Genomic DNA, 18,148 nt, shown 5'->3' with positions numbered 1-18,148 from the left:
AGGCAATCGGGCAATTTGTTGTTGTCATTTGGCACCTGTGAAGTTGTGCGCTGGACTGCGCGTTTTAAATTCATTTAACCGCAAAAATGTCAAGCCGCAAAAGAGTTAATGCCACGCCCAATGGCCGCAGCTTCCCCCTTTACGCCGATGCTGAATTTAATTACTCAAGTGGCAGGCACATAAAAAAACGTACGGAAAGAAGTTAGTATTGGTAGCGGATTACTATACACATACAATTGTGTGTGTGGGTGAATTTATGGCCATTGAATATATTTTCTTCCCATGTGACTTTCATGTCGAGCAGGAGCATGAACATTCGCCAAGAATGGCCAAGGACGGATGATCAGAACAACAGAAAATCTGAAAGAACAATGAAACATTTTCCTTGATTTTATTTCCCCTGTTATCATGAGTTTTCCTTAACGGTTGATTGCGAAAAGACAAATGAGTTAAATGATATTAAGCGGAAATTATATTTATTGTACTTATATACAAAGGCTTTTTCAACATTGGTTCTAAATTTAGCTACTAGCCGCACTATACTATATATCTGATAGAACTTACCACTTTTAAGCTTAATGCCAAAAAATTGAACAAACTTAGAGCGATGCACGAGAGGGGAAACTGTTGCCATTTCGCCGTAAGTGGCAGTTTTTCGCATCCCAGTGGGAGATTCCCCTGCTGCAGGCATTTGCTGCTGCCTACCGAGATCCCGACAGAACTCTCCGGTTAAAATATTCGATTTCTGGCACTTGCCAGCCAACTCTTTAAATATGCATTATGTACATTTGTAGCACGCCCCGAGACAGAGGTTTGGAACCGTCCTAGGGGATCGTGGGGTCGGAGAGGAGCCTTCGGTGCTAGTGCCTAATGGCACTTAAGCTTAGGCATCTCCTCTGGTGGATGGCATGCCCGCAGCCCATGCCCCCCCTGCTCTCCTGCCTTTTGGTGGTCCTGGACCCACTATATCACCGCTGGTTCTGGCGGAACGTGATTCGTTGACGCCCTACGACTTTGCTTTGGTTCCGCATCTCGCATTTTTGCTTAGGTGCAAATGCAAATTTCAGGAAAATCTGATTTCGTCTATGGATTCCTTGCTACTCCTGCATAATTTATACGCACAATGCAAGCAGCCAACAGTTGGTGAGGGATTGCTCAAGAAACGGAAATGGTGTAATGGAGGATGTAATACAGATATTCCAGATATATGCGATATTTATACTATTACTTCATGGCGGTAGGAATGATAGGTAAGAGAATAATTAGGGAAAGCAAGAAACTGTGATAAATTTATATCTATTAATATGAATCGTTAACAAAATATATTCGTAAATTTACAAATTCACATCCTTCTTCTAAAAAGCTGTTGTTTCAGAATTGTTACGGGATTGCATACTTGGTTGCATACCTTAAAGGGTTTTATTATATGAAAAAAATTTTAAATAAGGATTAATATTTAATAATCATTCGCTTCATATTTATAAGTATTTTATTTCCGATCAATAAAATCAATTAATTTAGTTCAGCAAGTTAATCCTTGCTTTTTGTTCATTTTTTTACATCCGATTGCTTTGTTATCCCAATATTTTTTCCCTATCTGTGTCGGTGTCTGCTGCGAAAAAAAGGAAAAACTCTGAAATGACGCCACTAAAGTCCGTGCTGCATAGCCGCGGGCTGCATTAACACAATCTTTGTAAATAAGCTTTTATCCGTGCCACGCAGGAGCATCGCTCCACCCATTTTAAGCATTTCTGTACCACCCAGTTTTCCAGCTTTCTCTGTTCTTCGCAGACGTATTGTCCAAACCGAGTCGAAAGGGGCTTGCTTTCTCTTTATCTCTGTGCGCTGAGGCTTTTGTTTGGGCAACAACAACCGAAACAGACGTCGCGGAGCCGCAGCGGCGCTGGGTTCAGTCGTGCAACGGGGCGTATGCGTAATGTTTCCACTTTTTGTCCATACATATGCCTGCCAGTGTGTATTTGTGTTGAAGTCTTTTGTGTGCCGACGGTTGTAATTATTGCTACTGCTACCGCTACCGTCGTTGCTTTCCTTTTGCTTTACCTTTAGCCATATCGTTCCGACATACATACATACATATATACATGTATATACATATATATATATAAAAACGTATAGAAACACACATACTTCTGGTCTTTCTTTTCGGTCAGAGCTTGTTCTGGGTTTTCCACACTTCGTGCCCTGGCAACTCCTTGTATCGCCTCTGCGGCGCTGCGTTCAGTTTTTCGAGTCTTTTGTCTGCGCTAATTAGCACAGCTTGTGGCCTTTTGGCTGAAGAATTGCCAGCCAGCTCTGGTACAGTAAAGAAAAATTGTACGAACATGGTCTAATTTCCAGTGCTTTCCATAATTGAAGTATTTTTTGAAACATCATATTTTCTGTGAGCAGCTGTAGGCTTGTTTTATTGCAATATAATATTTAAGAAACTAGCAATTTAATTTATTTTTCTACCGAAGTGGTGAGATTTCTTTATTATTTATAATATTAAATACTGAAATGATATTTAAAAGTTCGAAACTATTTAAACTTAATATTATGAATAACTTAGAGCTTCAACATGTCACTTTAATTGAGTCTATTTAGTCTCCAGCCTGAATTCCCTTATACACCCTATTAATTTCTGTAAGCCGTCGGCGACACCTTTATCCATTTAGATGAAACACATTCATCAGTACGCTTGTGTGCGGCTCTATCCCTAAACTGTCAACTCAACATAATTTCAATTCCACAAATTCTAAATCAATTAATGTTAAGCTCTATCCGAAAACTTCGAATTTTTTGTGAGCCAGAAGGGGCTTGTGCGGAGGGGGATGCACTGCCCTAAATTGGAAACAACAAATGTCAGCAGTTTTATGTACTGCGGACCACTGGCAGCAGCAGCAACAACAACGGCAGACAAATACAATGTATAAATGATGATGTGGCTGATGATGAATGCACAAGGATGTGCCTGTGCGAGTGTATGTGTATGTGTGTGAGTTCGAATAAAGCGGACATCCCTTCGTGCGTGTGTATTTGTCTATTTGTGTGCATGTGTGACAAAGTGAATACGAAATTTGCATACGTTGGCTTTACGACTGAATATAGGGAAAGAGTTTGCCTTGGCTACCAATTTACGAGCAGATCACCCAAATTGAAGGACTATCCGTCTCACTCCGCCGGACGTGTGTGTGTTTGTTGGTCTCGTCGCTTGTCATTTCGAATTTCCAAACATTTCTCGCAAAAAATAAACGATTTCAGCTTGAACCACTTGATTGCGGTACTAAATTAAATTATGGCGTTACTGAATACAGAATACATTTTAAATTTATGTAAATTTTGGTGCAAGTTTATGTTCATTCAAATGTGTTTATAGTATACAAAATGTTAGAAATCTCTGGAAGTGAATGAGGTTTATTTGGAGGAGAAGCCCAGAAAAGAGGTAATGAAACTAGCATTTCGATTATATTTTCAAGTTACGTTTGCTGTCAATTTAAGGATATGCGTTTCGGAAACATACTTTTTTAATTTTTTAAAGGACTTTTCTTGAATAGTAAGCGGCCTAAAATCTAAACATTTTATCTACTAAGAGAAAAGTATGATGTAAAAGTATTTAGATTACACATAAAACATTATCGATTACATTAACTGATAAAGAAAATAAAAAGGGCACGTTTATAATTTTCGTTTCATCTCATTTTCCCTCTCAGGTAACTTTCGTAAAAAACTCACTTTTATAAACGAGCCCCAGCCATCTTTTGGTTCAATGCTTTTTCAGCCATTTCTCGTTAGCCTTCGTTCACTCGATTTCCACCTGAGTGTCTTGAAAAGCAAAGCGTAGCTCATTATGCAGTCTATTTGCAATATGCTTAAGTAACCAGACTCCCAATCCACTGGCATCCAGTTCCACTGCACCAGCTTCACCCACCGCCGACCCACCCACAACTCCACAGAGTGCATTGTAGTGCCACTTGGTGGTCCTGGGCCCTCTTTTGCGTCCTGGGGCGGCCCGACGCTGATGTTTTGCGAGTGCTGCGGTGAAAATTAAAATTACTTTGGTTACGTCAAATAATGTTGCCTGCGGCGCTGTCCAGGACTCAAAACATAAAGCGATGGCAAAGAAGAACGGGTTGCCCAGAGGAGCGACGCAAAAAGGATGCCAAAGCCAGCATCTTCAAAGGCAAAAGTATCAAAAGGCAACAATTTATAGTGGCCACCGAAGAAGGTATAGTGATAAATTTGACATGGCCAGCGCAGAGACCCAAAGGCAGCTGCGAAGAATGTAGTTGTGGAAGGCAGCAAGTGCTGCATTCCATCCCAACGTTCTCTTCATCAATTTTAATTATGCCCAAGACGGAACAATGGCCGCATTCTAGCGATGATATGGTTGGGAAGTACAAAATTGGAGTGTAAAGTGCTTTACTTATTTATATATTAACTAGTATTTATAGATAGCTTTCTAGCAGATCCAGAGATACCGATAAGATGGGAAAGTCCTTGGTGTTATATATAATAGTATCGATATATATAAATTAAAGTTATTCGCCCTCAATTGTAATAAAAAAAAATCCACTTTAATCTTAGCTTAATTCTCAACTACTACGCCAACTCATATTGCAATCATGCTGGCGTTTACCTCCTTTCAAATCAAAGGGAAAATTTTTATAACGAGCACAGTTCGTGAAAGTATACAGAGAAAGGGAGAGACACAAACTACTTGCATGCAATATTTTATGGTAATTTTATGCAATAAACGTTGAAATGTTTGTCATCAATTTTCTTAACTCATATTTCATGTGCAACCCACCCACAAATTCTCCCACTTGCCCCACTTAGTCAACAGAGTCCTGCACTTTCTTCGCGCGGTTGGATGGAATTGAACGCCAGATGAAAGGAGCGGGTAAGCCGCCTGAAAGCTATAATTTCAAACACTTTTTATTTTAGCCGTTGTCTTCGCTAAGCGCCCCCCTTTTCCACCCAATATACCACCTTTTTCTTTCAACTCCGCCCCCTGCATCACGTTTTACCTCTGCTCTCTATCCAAATGATTTTACGGCAGACGCAAAGTGCATCTCTCTGAAAAACAGGGTAGTAATATAATTGGCACTCCAGTTAAATAATCAAAAGTATTAAGTATTCAAAAATAAATATTAATGTTATTTACAATTACGTTGTACTTCCTGTTTATACTTTCTATTTCATCTTTAAAAGGGGGGTTTTGTTAAACTATTTTAATGAACACCCAGTATGAGCCATCTCTATTCTGGGGTATCTTGTATTGGGGATTGTTTGGCCAGAGTTCGAGTGGTGGAGCTATGCACTCTCCGTTCTCTGATGCCGGCCAATTTTTATTCGCTCCTCTTGGTTTTACCCTCACCTAATGTGATTTTCAGCGAATAAAAACGATAAATCTATGGGTAGTCCGATGATGATGATGACTGCGGGAGGTGCGACTGTGTTTGGGAAGGAAAGCGGTTTCGTTTTCATTCTTTCGTAGATATTTCGCTGCCTTCGCTAACGAGGCAGTTAAAACGAATCTACGCCAATTTCTGAATTGCTTCGAACTTCAGCTAGAAATTGCATCCCATTAAATGCACATTTCCGTTTGTGAACGAATTTCCTGCTTTCCATTTCGAGTTAGCAAAATTTTTATTTGTATTTTGTGTTTTTCCCCTTTCATGCTTTTCAATTATAACCTCGAACATAAAAGTGTTTAGCTAGATACCAATGTTATTTTGCTGTAAATGGTAAGCAATGTGAACAATAATAACATGAAAGAAAACTAAGTTCGGCAACTCGAAGATTATATACCCTTACACTAATTATATATTAGAAAAAAAAACACCGATGTATACCGAATATGAAAACGGTCTGATTGAAATATAACAAACTTCGATATTTTTTTGTGGTTCCAAGTACCTGCTATAAAAAAAAGAGCACTGGATGGATGGTCAGACGAACATGGCTATATCGACATGACTGTTGATAAGATCAATAATAAATGTGTGTATACTTTATATAGTAGTTTTTAATGCAATTTATAACTGCTTAAAGTGGAACTTCTTTACACTTTTCCTAAAATGATTGAAGAACTTTAATATTATTTTAGATACGAGTACCACTCGCCTGATAAGCTGGATTATAAAGCCGAGCCTCAGAATCAATCGTCAAGCACTCGCGCAATGCACACCGCATTAATCGGAGTTCCAACATTCGTTGGAATTATTCTGATGTTCCAGCTTCTACACTCCGGATGCAGTCAATTTCTCGATCCAGCCTGCGGAATTCGAACACAATCGAGGACTGCGTATCGCATAATCAATGGCCATACAGCTAAATATAACTCGAGCCCCTGGATGGTTTTTCTGCACTCAACTACAGATATGTTTGTGTGCGGCGGATCTCTAATCACGGACAGTGCGTATTCATTAGACTTTAATGGCGTTTGTTGTAAATTTCTAAGAACTGTATTTAATCTTGGTACATTTCAATAGAACTAGTACTAACTGCAGCTCATTGCTTCATTGCAAATCAGCATTTGTAAGTAGCTTTAAAAACAATACAGATAGACTTTCAAGAACTCTAAAATGCATACCCTAATAGAGTAGCCAGGCTGGGGGAGTATGAAAGAACGAGGAGTGAAGAATGCACCGGATATTACTGCAATTTTCGAGAGGAGCACATGGTAGATGCGGGCTTCAAGCACAAATTGTATGATCCAAATACACATGCTAACGACATTGCCATTTTGCGGCTGTCCAAGAGTGTTGTGTACAGAGGTAGCAACTTCGGTTTTTGGGAATAAAATCATTTTATATAACATTATTTTCGTAGACAACATCAGGCCCATTTGCGTTGTGTGGGACCATAGGTGGAGGCACTATTTAGACAAAATCGATTTGCTCACTGCTACTGGATGGGGAAAGACCCAAATGGAAAGTGACAGTGATGCTCTTCAGACACTGGACATTCGCCGCCAACCACCAGATGTGTGCGCTAAGTTCATCGGCCAGACCATCGCTGGTAACCAATTCTGCGCAGGAAACTGGGATAGTAATCTCTGCAATGGCGATTCCGGTGGTCCATTGGGAGCAGTGATCACGCATAAAAACACACAGCGCTTTGTGCAAGTCGGTATAGCCAGCTATACGAACAGAAATTGTCAAAAGGCAAGTGTTTTCACTGACGTTCTGAGCCATGCCGAATTTATCCTTCGAGTGTGGAGGATGTACGGCAAGGGTCAAACGCTACCGATCCCAAAGAAACCCCCAACGACCACCCGTCCTCCTACATGGTGGCATACTACTCGGATTCCAAAACAGACTTTCCAAGACTATGATTATGACACCAATCATGGATCGCATTGGGATTGGAACTATAGTCCCGAGTGGTATCCTGGAGGATACTTTTATATTTCAACATGGTAAAAGTTATTAGAATATTTTAAGTACATACATATGTACATATTAATTAAAAGTTAAAATAAACAAGAAATGATTACTTAATCACAATTATCTTGCGTATTGCTCGACCTATTATGAAAATTTACTTATACTTACAAATTTCCGGGAATCAATTCTTGATAAGCCCATTGGCGGCGTTATAAAGCAGAGATCTTCTACCGATCACCCGACATTCGAGCAATTAAGACCGCAGTTATGAAGTACATAGCATTAGCCGTTGTGGCTATGCTATTTATTCTACCACTTCCAGGATATTGTCAGTTTCTCGACCCGAATTGTGGAATTATAACTAAATCAAAGAGTGCAGTAAGGGTCGTTAACGGCACAATAGCTAAATATAACTCCAGTCCGTGGATGGTATTTCTTAAATCAACTGATGGTGATTTCGTGTGCGGCGGAACTTTGATCACAAACAGTTCGTACAGAAATTGTTTTATATGTATATATACGTTTATATTATAAAATGTCATTGCAGGACTGGTACTGACTGCAGCGCATTGCCTTCAACCGAACCAGACATTATAAGTGACATCCATCCAATGAGAAATTTTACAATATATACTTTTTTTCAGATTTGCTCGTCTGGGGGAGTACATAAGAAGTGAAAAAAATGCCAAGTGCTTTGGAAGTTACTGCCATGTTCGAGTAAAGCACAAAGTGGACGAGGGTTTCAAGCCACGGCTATTTCACAACCAAATGTTATGGAACGACATCGCCATTCTGCGACTAGAAAAGCCAGTGGTTTACAGAGGTGGGTTTTATAATATAACTTCAATTTACCACACAAAAGGCAAATCCAACTACATCCTTTTTGTATGCTTTACTAGAAAACATTAGGCCCATCTGCATTTTCGTGAATTCTAATTGGAAGAAGTATATTGACAATATTCAGATACTAACCGGAACTGGTTGGGGCACCACCGAAAACGGAACCGACAGCGATGCGCTCAGGACCCTAAACATACGGCGGCAGCCAGCGCAAATTTGCCGCCAGTATATCGGTGCTAAGATCGTGGGAAGTCAGTTCTGCGCCGGAAACTGGAACAGTAATCTGTGCAATGGCGATTCCGGTGGTCCTCTAGGTGCCTTAATTCCCTTTAAGAACTCGAAGCGCTTCGTCCAAATTGGTATTGCCAGCTTCACAAACCGACAGTGCAAATATGCAAGTGTGTACACGGACGTTATGAGCCACATCGACTTTATTCTCAAGGTTTGGCGTAACTTCGGCAGCGGTCACAAAAAGACAGTTTCAAATAGACCTCAGGTCAGACCTTCAACCCGACCGCCAACCAGACCAACAACTCGTCCGCCGAGTCCACCGATTACTAGACCACCAGCACCTCCAACCATCCCACCAACACCGAATCCTCCTTCCATGCCACCGTTCATATCCCCGATTCCGGAACCTAACTTTAAGGATACCATGACAGCACATTGGGACAACAATTATGATTCGTCTTGGGACTCCCATGAAGGTCATTACGGGAAAGTGGACTATGACTGGTATGGTGATTATAGCTCAGAGGGCGATTCGCACGAATATTTCTATGAGCATAGATATCCAGAACACTTTCCAATGATCATGTTTTAGCTGAAAGCGTATATGTTCGTAATAAAATATTTAAATCAATGTTAAGAAGTACAGAAATATATGCGTCAGCTTTACATGCAATGCCATAGACAAAATTATTTTTGTTCCAGCTAAGCTTTTGTTTTCCATGGGGGTTCGTGTGAAGGGTCTGGCAAAAAGCAAAGCAAAAGCATTGCCAACTAATTAAACTGATGAGAGACAAAGCCTCATGTGAAACAGTAACAAGCAGTAACAAAATAGCAGCAAATACTGCCTATCTGTCAGCAATCCACCCTGTACACTTCTGCCTATTCCCCGAGCCCAGACTGATGTATGCAAACAACGGGCAGGAGTGAATCTACATCAGTATCTGTCTTGTTCGAAATACCCTAACCAGCCTGCAGATACATCTGTTTATGTGGAGCAGTGGGGGCAATAGCATTCAGAACACCTTGTTATATTGACAAAATGAAATCCCGAAGTTAGCGCAGCATCCTGGTAAATTTACAATTTTGCTAATTATATATATATGTCATATATCTTTTTAAGTAACATCATTTACTTTACTGAAGGGCACTCCGAATTTGTGTTGCGACAGACAGAATTTCTTACAGGTTTTGTGTACTTTTTTGCACTGTTGTTACGGCACATTTAAGCAATTGAACACGCTCGTATCCGTATGATGGTCAGACCATGTGGCCATGTGTATGCGTGGCATAAGACCCCCCAAAAGCGAACTGTTGTCATGGCATTTGCACAATTTCCCACAATGAAAAATAAATAGGTGCTGGATTCATTAGGATTACAAGAGTTTGCAGTCGACAATTGTCGGAAAAAGCGGAGACATCTCATGTGAATGTGTAGAAATATAAAAACAGATAACAGTCAATTCGATTTTTTAATTGATGATTCCGGCCGTGAGCTGCTAAACTGCCTTTAGCAATCAATGGATTGACGTGTTCAAAAATAAATATTTTTACTGCCTGAAAAATTTTAATAACCCCTCAAAATTTGTAAATATGCTTTTAACATTTTAAAAAATATAATAATTTGACAAGGATATTAATTGCGTTTTTAGCAGATGGGTTTTAAAAAATATACATAAGTTCGTGGTATATAAATAAATAATGTATAACTTCTCTATGTTTAATTAACAGAGCAGAAATCTTCTACACTACAAGGAAATATTATGTAAAATGTACTTTGTGTGAAATATTTAGGTTATCTGCACTATTTGATTTCAGTGCAACATAATATATTGTTTATATATTTATCGCACTGATATGCCGACTTTCGTTTCATATTTACCTCTGAGTTTAGGGACATAGCTTACGCTGCGTCGCCTGCTAATTTCAATGTAGACTCTAATTTCATTGGTGAAATTCCCTTCTCTGGTAAATGTTTGCTCAACAACTGGCAGTACAGTTCCCAGCACTGCTAAAATTTCTGCAGTCAAAATTTTGAGCAAATAGAGTTGCAGAATGCATGTGCATGCGTATTGTTTGGACAGAAGCAGCAGGATGTGTCGGTCGTAGGGTCTATGAGGTGGTGGTGGAGTCTACCAAAATATTTAGCTAATTTATAAATTGCACATACTGTCCCCTTTCATCGACGCGTACACATATGCCCACTTTTTGTTGAGGTTTTCGACCAACAAAGGCATATGAAGCACAAGTGCTGGTCAAACAGCAGTCAATTTAATTGGCAATATATGCCTGCTTTATAAAATTAAAAGCCCGAAAACGACTGAAGGGAAATTTCCCTTCATTAATGTAGGGAAACAAACAAATATCTTTATTCTTTTAATGTGTAATGTTTTAATGAACTAATAGGCACTTATTTTCTACTGAGTTTGTAGCACACATTCAATCGTTTTTTATTAAATGTTATATACAATACAATATCCGGTATCATATCGCTTCAGGACGGTTACATACTTGTGTCCATAAATGTGTATACATATTGCATAACTGCAAACATAATTCATTTTAAAAATCGATTTACCCGCTGGGTTCTGTGTCCAGTGTCCTGTGACGCAGACGTCGTCGCTGCAGTTTATGAGTTTATTGTTTACGCTGCTTTCAGCCATAAATATTTGCAAAGTGCTTGTAAAAAACAAAAGGTGGCAAGAAAACGGGGCACCCAGAGTGGGTGAGTTGGAGCATCGGACAGACAGTGTTGATGATGGCCAAGAACGCTGGGCAGCGGAAGCGAGGGAAAGCCAATAACTTTGTTAAACGCCATCGAGTCGAGCGGCTTTTGTTTTTACTCTGCTGGCGTCGGAGTTCGCATCAGAACTTAACTTTTAGTTAGCATGTTTCAGCCATAAATGGAGCTGAAGGAAATTGAAGTGTCCATTGTCCTGCTGGGAATGGGAGAGCCAGCCATTAGCCAGCTCCACCACTATAAGCTCGCAGAAAACAAGCCAGCCAAATCTATAATTGCCCCCAAACAATCGTCAATCAAATTGGGATCCTTCCATTGACTACTGCTCCCGTCTGTCCTGGCTTCCTTCCGTGTTAGCGCACCCAAGCTATAAAATTTAATTTATTTGTCTCTAATAATTTCCCACGGCGACTGTTTGTTCTGCAAGTGTTGGCGAGCTTGTCGAAGGGCGCAGAGTATGTAAGATATTGGCTGTAGTTTATCTTTTGTACTTACTATTGTATGTTAGCATATTGTTTAAAAAAAAAAATGAATGAAAATTTTAGAGCCCTGTCTCCTCCTTTTGATCATAACTCTTTGATATGAAGTATTCCAAAAAGACAAATTTATTATTTGACAAGATAGTTAAAGGCTTAAAAGCTTGGTGATTTTTATATTTAACATCTACGTTTTTCATTTATTTAGGGTTTAGGGTCATTTATTATAAGGGTACCCACACGGCGGTGTTTAGGTATCTGACCAAAGCGCACACTTGTTGTACCGATTTCTCCAGACTTCAGCCGAGCAAATCTGAAGCAACAAGGAGCTTGAGTAAGGACCACACACTCGCTCCAAGACCCTCTCTGTTAGCCAAACTCATAACTTCATTTGGCTTGCGTGCCAATTTGAATCGAATCGGAGGTGGCTTGAGTGGGAGCAGCGACGGGAATGCTCGTAAAGCTGCTGCTTTCCCACTTAAGCGCAATTGGTGGCCATAAAAGCCACCGCGCTTGGCTTGAAGGGATGGTCAACAAAGCAGGGAAGGGCCACGGATAATAAATAATTAGATCGTTTCGAGCACAAATTGAAACAAAATGGGGCTAATAATAGGCAAACCCTTAGCTGCAGTTATTTGCATTTTTTCAATGAATTGCTAGTTGTCTGTGCACTCAAACGCAATTATCGCGTCTTAGACAATTAAATATGTAAATAATTACAAGTATACGTTATAACTTATAATAAATAATAAAATTAATTCTTTAAATATGTTTTTTGTTTCATAGCTTTCGCTTAGTTTTATTTTTACATAACTAACCATTTTCGACTTATTCCACAATAAGATAGGAACTAAAATTCTAATTTTTGTTTCTATATTTTTACTGCTCCATAATTTGATTTGTATTTATTTTTCTGAGTGCTGGAGGCGTAGTTGCTGTGGCAACGGAAATTTCAAGCCAAACAATTGACTTATCATTTGAATGGCGGAGCAGCCAATCCCCTAGAAGCGATCAAAGGGGACAATGGCGGAATTCCACGCAATCGGCTTATTCTGTTGACATTGCTGCGGTTTGTTGCCACTCCCAGGACCTTTACCTTTGACCACCTGCCAACAACAAACACCCAAAGCCAACAACAATCACCGAGCATATCTTCCCAATGCGAAACAAAGAAGAGCTCGTCGGAAAATCAACAATGTTGACAGATATAGATTCTCGCCTGGGCGAGGCACGGAAGTATCCAGTTTATTTCAATTAAATAATGCTTTTAAAATAGAAAAATATAATCTTCTTTCACTTGATTTTAGTCCTGATCAGCCTAGAAGAATATTTCCCTTAAAATTGGTTAGCTAACTCGTTAGCCTTTTGCTACCACACTAGATAAAAAAATTTGATCAATTCATTTAAATTTGCATATTCTTTCATTTTCGCCATTTTACTTTCTGTTACTAGGGACTTTTCTGTCTACACTTTTTGGAAGTACACGTGGAAGAAAGCCACATTGGCCGAGATAAAAATTCAATTAAGCCCGTCCCAAGCCCACTAAAAAACAACTGGCACGAGCACCTTTGTCAACTAATTACATGTCGGCAACCCGATGGCCGACGAAAGGTTAAAGTAATTTGCAGGGGACCGTTCTTTGGCTTTTAATTGGAAAAATACGTTTTCGCATTGAGTGACAAAGGTGTGATTTATTATATTCAATGGCTATTTGGTTCATCACTCCTTTTGGTCTTTTTCCAACTCCTTTTGGGCCCCCTTCTGCTCTTGATTTTCTTATGTTTTGCCTTTTGTTGTCTGCAAACTTTTGTATTTTAGATTGCTTCGAAAAAGATTTTTCTTTCCAGACAAATCAAATTGAAATGTATTTGTCTATGCTAACCGACGTTTGCCTTAAGCACTTTTAAATTTAATTAAATTATATAAAAAGCACAAACAGTTAACGAAATTAGATTAATTTAAATTAAGAAAGATTTATCCCAATAACCACCACCTTGTTAAATGCAACAGTGACGCATAATCAGTAATCAGACAGGAAATTAACTTATTGAACACCTGCCAAACGAATACAATTCTCGGTACGTTCCATCAACTTCGATAATGATAAAAATTTAATTAAAAAGTCTAGGAATAATACCAATGGATATCCAATGGATATAATGCATATAATAAACAGGAAAGACAAAGAAAAAAAAATTATTAAATTCAAAAATTAGGAGGGAAATCGGTACGCTTAAAAAGCTATATGATATGAATAAAGGGTATGATCAAAAAGTTAAAATTATTAACTTTGTGTAATTTTAAAGAATAAATGGAATTGTTATCTATGGATTGTGAAACTTAAAATAATTTAGTCAATATACCTTAAAGTGTTATATATTTGTGTAAGTGCACAGTATTATTTGGTTGCGATTTTTATTAAGGAATTCATATCATTAACTTATATATAAAGTACGTAAACTTAACTCATTGATTGCAATTAGTTGTATCTTCACCACACTTCCTAATAAGGACCTGATGTGAAGGCCATAATGGGAACGATCCTTTAGAGATTATAACGTATTTCCATAAAATTATCAGTTCGGTCTTATCAGCTTATTTGGTGTTATTGCCAGGGCATTATGAAAAATTCCCTCTGTGTTCGATGTCTAAGTGGCCTCAGGTGCGTGTGTTTTAAGCCACTTTATGCTGCTGTGCACGTAATTAGTTAACAAGTTGCATAAGTCCTCAGACCTAAGCCGTTTAAGTAGCCATGGAGCGTTGATGTTTTCGTCCTCCTTTCGGGTTTTCGTTCTTCTGCCACTTATAGTCGGCTTTGTCCACTTGTAGCTAACGTACACGTTCGTATAAACGTGTATATGGGTATCTACACGGATAAAAATTACAGTCTTCTTTATAAGTTTTTATGGTATAAGAAAAATAGGCATAGGTTAAACGTCCATCTTAAGACTAACTATAAGTAATGATGAATTAATCAATTAATGCATATGCTTAAATAATACCTTGCTATTTAATTGTGTACTTAAACATATTTAAACATATATTTAATACATCTTTAAACCAATTTGGATCGACATATAAGTTCACCAATTGCTCTAAACCCAAACGCATTTGTTGTTCCTTTTGAACGAAACTATTTTTCCTGTGCATCAGTACGTTTGAGTTGGCAAGGACATTTTATGCAGCTAATGATGTATTCATTTTCTATGTGCAGCTCTTGCTCCTCCCCAGTGTGTCTTTTCAGGCTTTCAATTGCCGGCAAATGAAGCTCCTTGTGGGGCTGTCAGAGCGTTCTGTGTGCTTAGTGCACTGGAAAGATACTTAAATTCGTATAAGCAAATAATGCGATTTGCTTAATGAGCTTGCCAGAACACAGAAAAAAGCAGACAACACATACACACACCGATAAGTAGGCAATTCGGTCAGCGAATTTCAACCTTGAACTCAATCTGTTAGCCGTAGTTAATTCCGGTAAATATATTCACAAATTCCGGCTGGCTCGGGCCGATTCTTTGGCCCTTCGCTCCCAGGAGAACTATAAATAACCCTTTCGATAACAAACATTGCGATGTGTTGATAATAAAGGGTTGATTTATTTCTATGCTATGTTGTGATTTATGACCTTTAATGGCCGCCGATGGAAAAGCTTGTGATGCGAACGCCGTCGCTGTTGAACAATAAAGGAAGAAGGAATTCGACAATGAAAATTTAACATTTAACATTGGGCAGCTGCAAAAAATTTGAAACAAAAAACGCAATGAGAAAAAGCAGCAATAAATGTGGTGACTGGTGTGCCTTGAAGTTAATCAGTGAGAAGACAAGGAAACATCCTAATTAAAAGAAATAATATCCAATGAGTTATTATTGTGTTAATGTAATTGCGCCAAAGGGAAACATCTTTCTAATTTATCAAGAAAATTAATTCATTTTATTCAATATTTAGTGATTTTAAGATATGAGCAACGGTGCTAATGATTATGTTCAATGATCAAGTTCAATTGCAATGCATTATACTGATATAATAATGACTCAAAATTCTCGGAATAAACAGCCTGATAAGCCCGATTGTCGAGCCTATTAAAAAGAAATGCTTTACCGATTGATACGCAGTAGCGTAATGGATTCAGTTGTAATTGGAATCTCAGCACTGCTGTTTCTGCTCCCCGTCCCGGGATCATCACAGTATCTCGACGGAAGGTGCGGACTTCTGACGAATGGGAAGATTGCGAATAATATCTCGAGTCCGTGGATGGCTTATCTACATACTTCGGAATTGCTATATGTGTGCGGCGGAACTGTGATAACTGAAAGTTCGTCAATGCAATCTACTTCTTTGATTCCAGTTACATTTTGATTTACATTACAGAATTAGTTCTGACTGCAGCGCATTGCACAAGGGCCAGCGAACAATTGCACGTGATCTGAAATATTTACCAACAATAAATTTCTTTTAATATATATGCTTACAGAGTAGCTCGAATTGGAGAGTTTATAGGAACGGATGATGCTAATGACACGATGTTATCAGAGTACCAAGTAAGCCAAACCTTTATACATTCCTTATACAATACGACCACAAGCGCCAATGACATAGCTATTCTCGGCTTGGCTACGGATATTGTGTTTTCGAGTAAGTTTACTTGTATTTCCTTTTTTTTTTAACACTATTAATAATGCGAAGAATATTGAATTTGCTTAAATCGAATTTGTTCTCTCCGTAGAAACCATTAGACCAATTTGCATAGTGTGGTGGACCATTTGGAGAAAATATATCGACAACATACAGGTGCTAAGCGGTGCTCAATGGGGTCTACCCAATGATCGAAATGAAAGCGATGCATTTAGAATTACAGACATCAGACGTCAACCAGCAAATATGTGTTCTACCCTAAACGGCACTGCAATTTTGAGCAGTCAGTTTTGTGCTGGAGACTCGGATTCCAAACTGTGCAATGTTGACTTTAGCAGTCCTCTGGGAGCCATTATAACCTTCAAGAATATTCAGCGCTATGTCCTAATTGGCATAGCAACCACTAACCAAAAATGTAAAAGGGCAAGCGTTTATACGGATGTCCTGAGTCACACCGATTTTATTCTTTCAGTATGGCGACAGTACCGCAACGGTGAAAAATCTCCCAAAACATGGGATCTGCAAAATAATTTCGATGTGGAAAATACCACATTGAAAGCTAATTCAGAAGAGGAACATTATTTTGTTTAAGCTTTTGCAGCATATTAAGTATTAATAAAAAAAAGTACAATTACTAAACTGATCAATCTAAAATGTGGCTCTTACTTTAAGAATTTAAAAAAATAATACAGAATTACATCTAATAGCAAAAAATTTCGATGAAAATGCCGCAATCTTCTTACCGTTAGCCTGCATAAATGAAAGCGTCCATTTTGACGGAGGTGGTACTGCGAAAAGTAGGAAGGCCACCGAAACTTCCGGAAAATCCCGATTTTGTTTGAACAATTAAAATGCCTGAATAGCCGAGGTGCCCGCCCACATGCCAACCGACAGCACATTAACTACAAATTACATTCACATTAGTGTTTCGGAATTTTGCAGCCTGCCCATCCGGTCGGTTCCTTGGTCCTTGTGCCATGTTCCTTCTTCCTGGTTCCTCGATTCGGCCTGCTCGTGCTCGTCCTCTTGTACTTTTCATTTCGTTGCCTTGCTTTTTTTCACCAAACACCTAATAAATCAAAGCGGACTCGTGAGAGACCCCAGGAGTATGCTTGTTAAATGCTCGTAATAAATTAGCTGCCGCCTCCCGGACCGCAAAGCCCGGCCCCGCCCCCTGAACAACCACCAACTGAACCGAACCCCCGCCCACCTGCCAGACACTGGTGGTCCCCAACTCCAGACCCTTGATTATTGGCTTAGCTCATGGTCTGACCATTTTACAATTGCCTCCCCGCCATCCGATGCCCGCCAATTGAACTCAATCGATGCCATTCCTGCTCTACACTCTGTGGCCCAGACTCATTCATTTTGCTTGCAATTTTATTTCCTATTCTTTTTTTGTTAGACATTTTTTTGTGTTATTTTTTAATGAAGTCAGCGCAAAATTTTACGCTGGTCTAGCAATTATTGAGCATGGCGGTTGGAGTTTTGCGATTGGGGGAAAAGATTTCCCGCATTCGCCGTTCCCTTTTATGCAATTCATTTTTAATTCCGCTTTGCTTGAACTTTACGCTAATAATTTGGGTGAAGTGTTTAAAACTAGTTGTACCAGTTTCTTTGTTCTCAAAGCATACTGTCAACTATTAAAAAATATTTTACGGCTCATATTAAGAACAAAAAATACTAGTCTAAAAATTCGGTGCTTGAGTTCCCTAATATCAAACTTAAATTTCAACCCTTTGCATTAGCAAAGGGCTAGTGACTGAAATCAGCTTTTTTTGAGATAAATACAACGAGCTCATGAGCACACACGGGCATTTTTATGAGTTGCGCGTAAATGTTG

General features: G+C 39.0%; 2 protein-coding genes and 1 pseudogene across 3 annotated transcripts; all 3 read left to right on the top strand.

The window, feature by feature from the left end:
* The first annotated feature begins 6,170 nt into the window (after nucleotides 1-6,170).
* On the top strand, nucleotides 6,171-7,468 carry CG18636 (uncharacterized protein). The gene is made up of 4 exons (NM_205992.3): nucleotides 6,171-6,417; nucleotides 6,495-6,540; nucleotides 6,604-6,779; nucleotides 6,835-7,468. Exons 1-4 carry the CDS (start codon nucleotides 6,183-6,185, stop codon nucleotides 7,425-7,427), a joined length of 1,050 nt encoding a protein of 349 aa, NP_995714.2. The 5' UTR covers nucleotides 6,171-6,182; the 3' UTR covers nucleotides 7,428-7,468.
* Nucleotides 7,469-7,658: 190 nt separating this feature from the next.
* On the top strand, nucleotides 7,659-9,054 carry CR15280 (annotated as a pseudogene).
* A 6,733-nt stretch (nucleotides 9,055-15,787) lies between these two features.
* On the top strand, nucleotides 15,788-16,955 carry CG4650 (uncharacterized protein). Of its 2 annotated transcripts, none has more exons than NM_001299014.1 (4): nucleotides 15,788-15,985; nucleotides 16,042-16,087; nucleotides 16,150-16,305; nucleotides 16,397-16,955. In NM_001299014.1, the coding sequence occupies exons 1-3, from the start codon at nucleotides 15,793-15,795 to the stop codon at nucleotides 16,178-16,180; spliced, it is 270 nt and encodes an 89-aa protein (NP_001285943.1). In that variant the 5' UTR covers nucleotides 15,788-15,792; the 3' UTR covers nucleotides 16,181-16,305; nucleotides 16,397-16,955. The 2 variants fall into 2 exon arrangements, with proteins under 2 accessions (NP_001285943.1, NP_609722.2); NM_135878.3 differs by having other exon boundaries at nucleotides 16,145-16,305.
* Nucleotides 16,956-18,148: the final 1,193 nt, after the last annotated feature.

This window comes from Drosophila melanogaster, chromosome 2L (genome assembly GCF_000001215.4).
Source record: "Drosophila melanogaster chromosome 2L".
Classification (NCBI taxonomy): domain Eukaryota; kingdom Metazoa; phylum Arthropoda; class Insecta; order Diptera; family Drosophilidae; genus Drosophila; species Drosophila melanogaster.
Note: the sequence above shows the minus strand (reverse complement) of the source record. Positions and strands in the feature narration are given on the sequence as shown.

What these genes read in the sequence shown, in the direction of transcription:
- CG4650 (NM_135878.3), top strand. Translation starts at nt 15,793, where the DNA reads ATGGATTCAGTTGTAATTGGAATCTCAGCACTGCTGTTTCTGCTCCCC. An exon ending in ACAAGGGCCAGCGAACAATT is followed by an intron (nt 16,088 to 16,144) that starts GCACGTGATCTG and finishes ATATGCTTACAG; the next exon opens with AGTAGCTCGAATTGGAGAGT. An exon ending in TACGGATATTGTGTTTTCGA is followed by an intron (nt 16,306 to 16,396) that starts GTAAGTTTACTT and finishes TTCTCTCCGTAG; the next exon opens with AAACCATTAGACCAATTTGC.
- CG18636 (NM_205992.3), top strand. Translation starts at nt 6,183, where the DNA reads ATGCACACCGCATTAATCGGAGTTCCAACATTCGTTGGAATTATTCTG. An exon ending in TTCATTGCAAATCAGCATTT is followed by an intron (nt 6,541 to 6,603) that starts GTAAGTAGCTTT and finishes ATACCCTAATAG; the next exon opens with AGTAGCCAGGCTGGGGGAGT. An exon ending in CAAGAGTGTTGTGTACAGAG is followed by an intron (nt 6,780 to 6,834) that starts GTAGCAACTTCG and finishes TTATTTTCGTAG; the next exon opens with ACAACATCAGGCCCATTTGC.